Source organism: Rhamphochromis longiceps, linkage group LG7 (assembly GCF_057381845.1).
Source record: "Rhamphochromis longiceps isolate RC_006_pf linkage group LG7, R_longiceps_female_GT1.1, whole genome shotgun sequence".
NCBI classification, from domain to species: domain Eukaryota; kingdom Metazoa; phylum Chordata; class Actinopteri; order Cichliformes; family Cichlidae; genus Rhamphochromis; species Rhamphochromis longiceps.
The window spans coordinates 60,004,007-60,016,349 of record NC_140563.1 but is presented as its reverse complement, the minus strand read 5'-3'; the positions used below and the strand labels follow the sequence as shown (position 1 = coordinate 60,016,349).

Genomic DNA, 12,343 nt, shown 5'->3' with positions numbered 1-12,343 from the left:
GGTCCTCTGTCATAAACTATATTTTATTTTAGTGAATTTGTTTCACACACTAATTGAATTACAATATGATTATGGGTTTTGTTGATTTTTGGCCAGTGATTTCACAAAATCCTGCTTTAATGCTCCATAAGCCTTAATTCTCTGCATTGTTAATAATTGATCTAGTTTCTAATATCAGAAGTGTTCTTTGTGCCTTAATATATTATTTAAGGTCTCACACAGACTAGTAACCAATAAGCGGCACATAACCTGAAAGTCTCAATACCAGGCAAATAAAGGACTCGCACTTGTTCCACTGCTGCTTTTGTTTGCTACTTTGAAGATGTGAAAGAAAGAAATTCAGATATACAGTAACCAATTTATCATGAACCCTTTTTTTGCGCTGTCAGAAGAAAATCATTGTGAAATAATAAATGTGAATGGGATTAAATAAGACACATGAGTTTCAAGTAACCAAAGTAGCCTACTACAAGTCAATTTAAAAGAGTTGCACATAAGTAAATTGCACATAAGTACTATTAATGACCTTTTATGTTTCAGGTCTGTGTGAGGTATCAGCCTCTATGAGGTATAACCGACGACCTACTTGCCCTGATGCGTCTGTGGGGGTTCATATTCCCACCCCCCCTCCCTCTCACCACAGGAAGAGTCACAGTCTAGGAAACAAGTAAGCAGAACAAGCTATTACCAATTTTAATAGTAGTAATAATATTAAAACAATATTATTAAAATAATTCATCCTCATGGCATGTTCTTGTTTAACATTTTGGAGCACAAGCCTTTATTAGGGAATTAAACAGACTTCACTGAAAGCAACACAGAAAAATACAGTGTACTGAATACAAATAATATGAGTGCTCATAGAAGGACAAACTAATGCTTTTTTAAAAGCAGTAAAATCCAAGTCATTCTTGGCCTATAATGTATAAATCCAAAATGTTTCCAAAAAGCTTTCATTGACTGGTATGGAAAGGAATGGTTGTAATATGGACAGTGCACTGTTATGGGGGTGTAGGTAGTCCCATAGTCCAATTCATGGTCTGCAGTGTACAATGACTGATCCATGGTTGCCCATTGTTTCTGTATCTGTATTCTCCAGCTGTTTGATCGTTTTGTACACATCAGTATTGTCCTCAACAAAAGCAGAGTAATGAGTTATAAACGAATCTGACTTGGAAAAAAAAATCTGTGTAATATAATAACTCTGTAAGGTTGTCATTGCCTAACTGGTGTTTGGAATTCCCATGCTGCTCTGTCCATATGAAGGGGTGACAAACAAATGAGAGTTACCCAACAGGAAGCCATTAAGGACATTAAATAACCTGCCTTAAATGAAGACTTACTGTCTTTCTATAAACTGTTTAAACCATTTGAGATGCATTCATGTTATTTGTAATTAGTAGTATGGTGTGTTGGTTATGGAATATTGGTTTATATTTGACAAATATCATAGACTTTACATGCATTCAAAATATTATTTAAAAATAGAGGACTAATGTAATGTTGGCCGTTTCCAACAGAGCGCGATAAAATGGTAGAAAGATGGGAACAAAAGAAAGAAAACACATGCAACATGTTAGGCACACTTGTCGAACTCCAGGCCTTGAGGACCGGTGTCCTGCAGGTTTTAGATGTGTCCTTGATTCAACACAGCTGATTTAAATGGTTAAATTACCTCATCAAGATTTCTTGAAGTTCTCCAGAGGCCTGGTAATGAACTAATCATTTGATTCAGGTGTGTCGACCCAGGGTGAGATCTAAAACCTGCAGGACACCAGCCATTGAGGCCTGGAGTTCGACACCCCCGTGTTAAATGAATGAATTCTTGTCCAGAAAATAATATTGTCTTTTATGCTTGTTCACAGTTATAGAACAAGAATAGAACAAGCAGAAAAAAGGATGATAGATTCAAAGTGAACTTCAAGGCCATGAAATGCTTCTGTTACCTACAATCAGTGTTCAGGATTTCTTTACCTGAGCCATGACATGACACATAAAATGTACAACCAGCATCTCTGTTTCATTGATTGTCTGATGGTTGATCTCTGTCCACAGTGTGATGTGTCAGTATGGCATGTCAGAAAGCAGGAGTGCCACATTTCCTATAGAGAAAACACGACACCTGCTAGATGACAGCTTCTTAGAATCTCAGAGCCCAGTCAGAAATGATCCGCACAGTACATCTGTGTCCAATGGCCTGTCATTAGGTATGTGTGATGAAAATATTCCCAAGTATTCAATTTATTAGCAAAACCAAATCTTTAGACTTTTACATTTGTTTTTCTTTTTTCCTATGATAGGCAGTAGTGAAAGTTCCTTTTGGGAGGAGCTATCACCTGCAGTGGAGAGGTGAGAGACAATTATAATTGTAACAATTTTGAAATAGGAATTTTTTTTAAATGACAGTTTTTTCCCCCCACAAATTTTCACATTAACGGGGAAAAAGAACTTTGTTTTAGAACCACTAATAGGTTGTAGTACAATGAGATGAAAAGACTATTATCAACAGTATTTTGGTCAGTCCCTTTAGAATTTATCACCCCGCTGTCCTTATACTGAAGCTATGATAAATTCATTTTAAAATTTTCAATGAGGCTTAAAGTTATTAGAACAGCAGTTCTCTGTAGTTAACAGATATTCCAAAAAGAGGAAATGCAATTTTGCAAATGAGGTAGATTATTTTCTGTGTAGAGGCTGGGAGTGGACAATATGACATGTTTAGTCATATATTACTGTAAAGTGTTGACTTTGGTTTACACTTCGGGTTCGATGATGTTGAGCACTGACCTATCCAACCACGAAGGCTGACTATGATAATTTATGACAAACAGGGGCCGCATGTATGCAACACTGGGCCCGAACTGGAGGGTCCCTCTTCGCAACTCTCCCCGGAGCCGAAGCTATGTTTACAGGTACAGTGAATCAACAAAGTAAGAAATTAGTATTACAGTCTTAAAAGAGAATGAAGTCATTATTTGTATTTGACACACATGTTTGATGTTTTAACTCCCTTCATTTCCTGACTGCTTGGATGTTAGAATTATGTTGCTTTGCTTTCCACTTAATTAGAAAGAGATTTTCTAGTTATAGAAACACTGACTGTATTTTGTGATATGGTCATTGTTTAAGTCTCTAAAGTGTCCGTTTACCAAATTAAGTAGGAAAACACCACACAGTGACGTTCATGGTTTGCCAGCAGCTATTTTTAGAAACAATTATGGATGTTCCTTTTGTTTAAAGAGTCTCTTAAAGGTAGCTTTAACTGCACTCACTGAGCTCTGAATACTGTTTTAGTTGCTTACAGTGTTAAATGTTCTTTACTACCCAACATCCTTAGCTACTCTGCTACCAACTCCTGCTATGGATGCAGTGAAGCTGGTAGAGTGACCATTGAAGGACCACTGCGAAGGAAAACACTGCTGAAGGAGGGACGAAAGCCCAAGGTATGGTGAACTGTTAAGAGATATACTCTAAAACACTTCTTCAGTAGAGACTCAGAGAAGAGAAACACACAGAACTTCTTGCTAGCAAGGGCAGCCTCCAGAACTGAGACTCGCACTGAGGACTGCCCTGGTCTTTATTTATATGCTTCAGTGAGCGTTTGTTCCTTACATTGGAATGTGGAGGTATACGTGTGTGTGTGTGTGTGTGTGTGTGTGTGTGTGTGTGTGTGTGTGTGTGTGTGTGTGTGTGTGGGGTCAGAGTGTGGCCCCATAAACGACTTCCCTTAACCTGCTGGTCTGGAAAATCCAACAGTTCATCTATATGTAAAAAAACACTTAGACTAAAACTGACATAGCTACGTTAATCCTACCGTAAAAGAATAAGACAAGGTACGACCTCTCCCATGCTCCTAGGATGTGGGGGTGAACGCCAGAACACCCTGGAATGTTACAGACCTCCTAGGATGAGACATTCTTTCAATATGCCACCAACTATATACTTCTAAACACAAATGATTACATGCAGTATTCTACCATATGCAAACTTATATCATTAAAAGATTATACTGACTACTAAGTACAATTTTCCATTGACATGAACTTTCATTGTTGTTTAAGTGAGTTATTTTGCATTCAGTCTAGTACTGAATATCAGCAACTTAAAAAAAAACTGTGAGCTGACAGTGAGCTGTTTTCAGCCTCTCTATATATTTCTCTCTAACAGTTGTCCTCGTGGACCAGATTTTGGATCATTTTGTCTGGATCAACACTGACGTTCTATGGAGCGAAAGCACTGAGGGACTCTGAGAGGAAGCATGTAAGTGTGATGCCTTGGAAACATGAGTCTACACCTAAAGTCATGTGAAAAAGAAAATACCCCCTCTTCCAGTTGTAAGGTTTTATGTATGAGCACATAATTACAAAAAAGTCTGTTCTTTACTGTGTTTAAACTTTATTTAAATAAAAGCTCAAATGAAAAACAAAACGAGACAACTGAAAAATGAAGGAGTGTGTGAAAAACTAAATACACCTAATTAGGGCTGCAATTAGCAATTCCTAGTTATTGAGTATTATGTTGATTAATCAAGTAATTGGATAAGAAATGCTTTTGTCTTATTAATGAAGACTAATAAATATTCAAAATAGAAAAAACAGGTCTGAACTGCTCATTGGTTTGCATTTCAGAAATTGCAAGGTTTTAAGTTTAACTGCATACAACATCTGTCAAAAAATGTTTTGATTGTATTTAACCCATATAAAATTTTATGTTTTTAAAGAAAACATTTTCTTAAATGCATAACTAACTAAATTATCTCAAGTACAGTCAAAGCTCAAAGTAAAATAAAAAAAATGCATAAAATAAAACTGCCTATACTCTGCTTTTATGGAATGCTTTCTTAGGGCCCCAATATATCATTTTGTCATTTTAGTTGGCTTTTGGGACAAAAGCAGGTAGTGTGACAATGATAAAATAATAATAAAAGCATTAGGAATTATTTGACATTAACCTTGTCCTTAATTTGGTTGTACTAGATCATGGCAAGTGAAACAAACATGAAACTCTTTAGAACAGAGGCTCCAAATTTGATCTTATTACTGAAAATATATTATTATTGTTATTATAATTATTAGTGTGACTACTAGACGATGGCGGCCCTTTTGTTTGGCTCTCTGTTAGTGTTCTATTGTGTGTTTTTCTTTCCGGGTATGCTTTCAGTGCATTGGCAGTGTGTTTGGTATCATTGTCATGATCTTCACAATTAGATGCACTATTTTTATTTCTTAAGAACTTGACTTTCAGACACTGTTCATGTGGTGTAGGGTTTTTTTTTATTTATTTTTTTATAACTGTCACTTCTTCATTTGTGCTTCACATGTCTGGAAATACACACTGCATTGAGCTGACAAATGCCAAGTTTTCAGTAACAGCTCTTTGAAAAGCAACTTGTTGAAGAAAAAGTATGCTTCTATGCCTGTCAAACTGTGTTATTTGTGGCACTTTAGTAGATTCAGCTAACACAATGTGATCAAATGATGTGTTTTTGTGACAGCCATCTAGTAACAAAATAACAAAGTTTTTATGTTCGAATGATTGTGTAAGTGGGTTATTAAACAAAAAAATCATTCCACTGAAAATGGTCAGGTAGTAAGGACTGGTCTTTAAATGAGTAAAAAAGCAGCCAATGCCTAACAAACAATCTTGAAATGCCTTCAGAAAACCTGGAGAACTGTTGCTCAAGACCACTTTTAAAAAAATACAAGGAAGTCTGACTCCCCGGGGTGCTGTGTAAAATGTCATCAGAAACAGAATGTGATTATTTTCCAAACTAACTAATTAACCCATCTTTTATTCAGAACAGAGCATAGGAAACATATCAAATATTTAAAATTAGAAAATAATGTTATAAAGAGTTTGCGCAAACCAAGTTTATTGTAATTTTTTTATTAATTTTCAATATCTGCAGCAGTGAATAGGGAAATTTTTGTGACTACTGGATGTAATAATTTCAGATTTCTACAGTCATATGATGTGAAAATGATCACAGATGTACCTGAGGACATATTTTATTTTATGTGATGTTTGCAGAAAAATGTTTGTGTTCCAATTATTATATATTTTTTTTATATCTGCTCATGCAGGAGAGAATGGGATAATATAGTGATGTAAAAAGCTAAAAATTTTAAATGCTCCCACCATAAACCTTGAAAATCTTCATAGCTCCACTTGAAGATAGCTTGAACAAGAATATAGAGTTAATAAAAAAAACTTGATAACAGCTTGGTTATATTCTTAGATATACTCCATTGTACAGCAGGACCTTGAGGCAATTTTGCTGCAATGTCCATTCCTGGAAAGATTAACAAATGTCTGAGGTGTTTTCCACCTTATTGCTTTAGAATTATGGGCTTTAAATTGTTTGGAAATGTTCTTATTACACTTCCTAGATTAATTGCTGATGTCTTTCCTATTCTTTTATAGAGGTAGTCACAGGTTACTTAATTCCTATGAAAACAGATAAGGCTTTCCGTTACAAATTTGCACAGTGGTGCCTCTTTATTCTATTATGTTTTCTTTCCTGTTCATAGAAGAAATGAATGAATTGGTCGTCATGCATCAAATGCTGAAAATGAGAAGTTTATTTTTCCTAAAGCCTCTCCTCATTTTGAACAACACATTTGAAAAATGATGGAAAGGAACGTGTTGAATCCGTGTCGCAAAACTCTCAAAGTTAGAACTCATCTCTCCACATCACATTTTTGTCTTTTTCTAGTCTAGAACACACTAAGCTTGTGCTCTGCTGTAAAGTTGTAAGGAACTTTGATCTAACCCAAATGGTTAGTACTGGACAACTGGTCAAAATTTCTTGTGGCAAGCTTTAGTGAACAGTGATGACAATTGGACAATTGTCCAAGATATGGCGGGGCATTTGGAAACTACACACTACACTACTACACATAAAGATCTGCTGCTAATGTCTTGACACTTTCAGAGAAACTATGTCCACATTTTGGCTTTAAGTGTGTATTGCACAGCCACATAAAGTTGTATTTAAGGTGAAGGTTTTCCCCTGATAAGTGCAGAATTGTACAGTGAGGGCAAGTGGATAAATTCATTTTATGCTCTGTGTTTGCCACAGTACAAGTCAAGGCCTTGTAAAAAAGTTTGTGTGACTGGCTGGATGGTGGTACTGCCAGATGACCCAGCCCGACCCAACATCTTCCAGCTCAGTGACCCAGAAAAAGGTCAGCCTCCCACCATCAGCAAAACTTGCCTATTTTATTTGTCTTTTTTGTCTTTATTCATGTGACTATTTTAGATACTCACATGAAGACCATTTATGTCACTTTACAGGCAATGTTTACAAGTTCCAGACGGGGTCCAGGTTTTCAGCAATCATCTGGCACAAAAACCTAGAGGAGGCTTGTAGAAAAAGTAGACCTCAGGTAAGCTAAGCACACACAACATATCGTTTGGCTCGCTCGTCTGGTTTGGTCAGATTAAACGGTCCTTTTTCATTAAAACGTGATTTAAACAAATTTCATTTTATTTTATTAAAGCAGTATTCCTTCTTGTGTTGTATTTGCAGCACTGGTTGAGCTCAACTAGGTCCTGTTTATTTTTGAGGAGTAGCAGCTCTACTCTGAACCACTCTTAAATGACTGAACTCCTCATCCTGTCTCTGAGAGGCCAGTCAACCTTTAGAGAAGGTTTGCTTAATCCACTAGCATCTGCTAGCTTATTCTTTCAGTCACTACCTAAAGCTCATGACCATAAGTGAAGGTAGGGACATAATAAATAAACAAAACTACAGCTTTGCTAGGGATCAATCAGCTGATTTCAGTTCGTGTGTCAGAGGAGAAAAATAGTGGCGCAGTCTCCATCGTGGATATGGACATTACTTTTATTTTTATTGCACAAAAGGATGAAAGCGCGATGGTAAAGTGGAGACTTTTCAAGGACAGAAACAACTGCATTATACTGTTAACACAATTTTGGAACTTTGCAAGCACCTGCAAAGGAAGCATGCTAACATTAAGCTAGCCAAAAATCTAGAGTGATATTAAAGCTGAGTAAATGCTCACTCCAGCCCAGCACCATGATAAAGTGAGCTGCTGCTGAACTTCAACAGGTAACAAACTGATGAGCAGTCAGGCTGCAGGCTCTGTTTCTACCGGTTCAAGTTTCTAAAGTAGAATCACTGTGGCAGTTGCTTTAAAGCAGGAGTGTCAAACTCCAGTCCTCAATGGCCAGCATCCTGCTTGCTTTTGAGATATCCCTGCCCTACCTGCTGCTGATTACCTGGATCAGGTGTGCTTTGCCAATAAGAAGCTACAAGGGCAGGTTAGTTGGAAAACAAGCAGCACAGCAGCCCTCGAGGTCTGGAGTTCAACACCTGTGCTTTAAAGTCTCTTTGTGCTGGTTTCCATCTCTGATTTGTCCTGGTGTGTGGGGGCTGTAGCTTGTAGGTTTATATTGTTAAATAGTAATTATGAGACTGTGTGTTTCAGATCATTTTACAGAGTAAAATGAAAGTAACATAACAAGTAGTATAACCAAAGTCTGTCTTCTGGGTTAATTAAGTAACTTACTGTATTAATTTTAAGAAAAATTGTTCTGTGTAATATGTGCAATGATTAATTTTGAGTAATGACCCCAACACTCATCACAACAAAGAGAAGAAATGCCTCCAACATGCACAAACATTTGACCATGCAGCATGTAATTAATTTTCATGAATCAAAGTGGAGCCAAGAGTGATATCAATAATGTAATTGGAATTGCTAAATTCTTATCAATCCCTAGTCATCATTCTCTTCGCCACAACAGACTGGTACAGGATCTGCCTCACTGAAGTCACAGTCCCAATCTGTGTGTCAATATTCTGCTTCCCTCACTCATGAACAACATCTCAAAGACTCCTCCACTTGGGGCAGCAGCTTGTCCCTAATGAGTACTGTGCACTCCGCCCTTTTCCAGCTGAGGACCATGGCCTCGTTCCTCATTCTTAATCTTTTATAGAATCATCAGACAGATGATGTTGTTTTGTGTTTAGTGAATCAAAAAAAAGGAACTGAAACAGCTATACAAATAGGAATGTGGTGTTTGTTAGTTTCAAAGTGTAAGCAAAAAACACACGTTTGCACATATAGATGCACAGAAATGTTTGTATTCAGTCCTTTAGCTGGTCACCTTCAGCACTTCTGGTCTCCAGCCTGTCACTTACTGTGCATTCCTAGTTTTGCCAAATTATTTAAAAAAAATTATTTTAGTGAGTCAAGGTAAACTGAGGAGCATCTACATATTTGCAGTGCTGTTTCTCTAAACTAACTTGTATTACAGAGTGGTATATGTGATGCATACAGTTATTTAGAGTTGCTATGAAAAGAATGTAAATTCAATGCTTCAATTCAAGTTAGTTAACGTCAGTGCTAGCAACTTTCACAAGTTAGTTGTCGGCCATTAGGATTATCAAGGACTCAGAAAATAGCATCATATGAGACATTTTGGCTATTTTGTGAACCGCATTGTAGAGATGGATCTTCCTTACTGTTGACAGTTGAAAGTGACCAATCACAGGAGAAGACACTAAACATTAAAGGACTGTCTGGGTACACAGTCTAGAAATTCTTCATCATATACCACATTCCCTCTTATTCAACCTACTAGTTGCTTGTTGTAATTTTTTCCATTACTTGTGCTAAATATCTGCTCTGTTCTCTCAACAGATACCTGCAAACCTTATGTCATTTGAATGAGAGCAGCCTTTATTGAGCAGGATATTATCGTGCCAAACTGTTGTTTGAGAATTACAGACTGAATAAGGAATTTGATAATGCTGACATCAGCATTAGAGTCAAGAAGAATATGACACTGTCGAAGAAGCTCTGTGATGCTGGATGTGTGACTGTCGTGCCAGTGCACCTGCTTTGATCTTCACCAGAACAAGTCTTATATGATGTCTATAAAAATCCAATCAATGGAAGACTTTTGTGGGGTTGGATTCGTTCCCTAAGTTTCCATGTTCTCTGTTATTTGTTACGCTGCTATAATGTGTGCATGAACACGTTGGTTTTTGGCCCATGTTGGGCTTATAATTGGGTGAAAAGATGCATCAGTGTATAAATGTGGATGACAGTGTTAGATGACTGTTAGATTTAGTTTAGTCTGAGTGTCATCGTCATAAGGAAGTGGAAGGTGGGAAGTGCACATCCCCACTCATAAACTTTTATTCACCAGAAAAAATGTGACATCATCTCAAGGCCTCGTTATTTTAATGAAGGATCAGTACTGTAGCAAAAATGACAGAAGCTGAGTCTTCATTACCTTCAGCCCTGTGACTTACAGTTTGACTGAATCTAATCCAGAATAGAAGATTTGTACATACAAACGCAGGAATTAACCTTAAAGGTTGTTTTATGATTAAGATGCGATGCTCTTGTGGGGATGAAGCCCTGGATCTGTGTTTACCCCTGCTACCTCAGTTGGTAGTCCTTGTGTAAAATGTGCTTGCAAATGTATGTAACAAGATTTACAAACAATTAATATTTTCTACAGAACAAATGAAAAATAGTAAGATACCATGGAAACAATACTGAACAAAGAGGTGATTCCAGTTAATAAGCAGAAGACAGCCAGCTGTTGTCTACACCAGTATGCTGAGGCAGCTAGTTGAGTAAAATTAAAGTGAATTCCAATGAAATACCAATTTTTCATTAATCAAATGTGTGTAAATACTGTATTTATGTAAAAAAAAGAGTTTATTTTTGACAATTGGCTGTAGAAGGGAAAAGGATATGATGGATTGTTGTTGATTCACCAGCTGCTGTGGGATTCTGCTCTTCAGAGACACTGTTGGTAAGCCCACCGTAAAACTTGGATGGACTCCTGTTCTCCAACTGAAGGACATCAGGATAAAACTCCATTAGCAATGGCATTAATTAATGATCTGCATCAAAATCAAAATATTATGTTGATTTTAAATACTAATTCTGTTTTATTGGATGGGACTTGTTTTTTTGTAAATTTTACCAATAACTGAATCAGTGGTCAGAGGTGGCAAAAGTACAGCCGTGTGAGTCAGCGAAGCTAGCCAGCTAGCTGGCTGGCTTAAATGGGTTTTCAAGTGAGAAGAACCATTTACTTTACTTAGGTAGATGTACAAATACTTTTTAGTAAAAAATACTCCAGTAAAAGTTAAAGTACTGATTCAACTTCTTTACTCGAGTGAAAAAGTACAAGCTCCTAAATATATATCCAAAGTAAGAAAAGTAGGTCTTTGAAGGACCTTTCCAAGCACGACTGTTTTGTGCAAAGCTAAATGAACCTCTTTCTACAGTGATATAATAGTGGTATATGGGAATACCAACTTTTTTGACTTTGCATCCACACCTAAACAGAAAAATTAGTACAGTCAGGAGTTAACTTGAAATTTAGCAGGTGGGGGAACGATAAGATCAGTTGCAGTGACTCAACATGGGGAAAAGAATTACAACTCAATAATTTCTATTGTAAGCTATAGTAGATTTTCTTTGTGTACATGCTGTTATCAGCTAACCTGTGTTGAGCTGCTTCGAGGTTTATTGCTGTTTGTGGATTTGCACAACTGAATTCAACAACATGTAACCGAAGTTTTCATGAGTTATCTTGGCTTTCCGTCCCTTACACATACAGTACACTGTTTATATTGTCTTTACTGAGTGAGTTTAAGCATTGTCAGCTTAAATGCAAATTCATCTCTGCTACACTTGCTGTAACCTAACACTGACCATGAACACCACAGCCAGTGTTCCCCTGTGAAAAACAGTGTTTCATCACAGTACAACAAGCTAACCTGTTTATCCTGCATTAAACTGCCAAGTATTTCAATAACACAAAATTAGTATACTTAGTTTGTTTTGCAGGACATTTCACAATATGAAAAACATAACTTCATATCATATACAGGTACAATTTAAATTAAAATGAGGACATACGTTTGCTTTAAATTCCCAGCTTATCAAATGTCACTGAGTAGTCCTCTTCTTTAAATAAATAAATCCTGTTTAAATCCTGTCTGTCTTACATTTGTGTTCATCTTTGAGTGAAGTTTTTGTTCTCCCTGCTAAATACAGCTACTGAGCCATTTGCACACAGACTCACTGTGTAACAAACTGCACACAAACAGTTTGTGTGGTTGGTGATATTGTTAACGTGATATGACACGTTAGAAACATCGCATTTTAAATCACCTGCCTGTTGTTGTTTTTTTTAAGATATACATTTGGCATACTTTTTTTTCCCTCTTTCCTCCCTTTGTATGTGATAAGCAACGATGTTGATATCCCAATAGAATTGTTGATTGATTGATTGCTTGATGTGCGAAGGTGTGTAGTGATGTAAAATAATATCTTACCTCAAA

General features: G+C 36.7%; 1 protein-coding gene across 2 annotated transcripts in view; it reads left to right on the top strand.

Annotated features, from left to right (window-relative positions):
• Window positions 1–11,968, top strand: part of LOC146666525 (ras-specific guanine nucleotide-releasing factor RalGPS1-like) — a 92,577-nt gene extending 80,609 nt beyond the window's left edge. For both annotated transcript variants that reach the window (XM_085414629.1, XM_085414630.1), the window contains 9 exons: window positions 541–667; window positions 2,056–2,207; window positions 2,301–2,349; window positions 2,832–2,912; window positions 3,338–3,443; window positions 4,168–4,260; window positions 7,082–7,187; window positions 7,297–7,388; window positions 9,672–11,968. In XM_085414629.1, the coding sequence (XP_085270755.1) occupies window positions 541–667; window positions 2,056–2,207; window positions 2,301–2,349; window positions 2,832–2,912; window positions 3,338–3,443; window positions 4,168–4,260; window positions 7,082–7,187; window positions 7,297–7,388; window positions 9,672–9,701 (836 nt within the window). In that variant the 3' untranslated portion in view covers window positions 9,702–11,968. The remainder of the gene's footprint in view (window positions 1–540; window positions 668–2,055; window positions 2,208–2,300; window positions 2,350–2,831; window positions 2,913–3,337; window positions 3,444–4,167; window positions 4,261–7,081; window positions 7,188–7,296; window positions 7,389–9,671) is intronic.
• The last annotated feature ends 375 nt before the right edge of the window (window positions 11,969–12,343 follow it).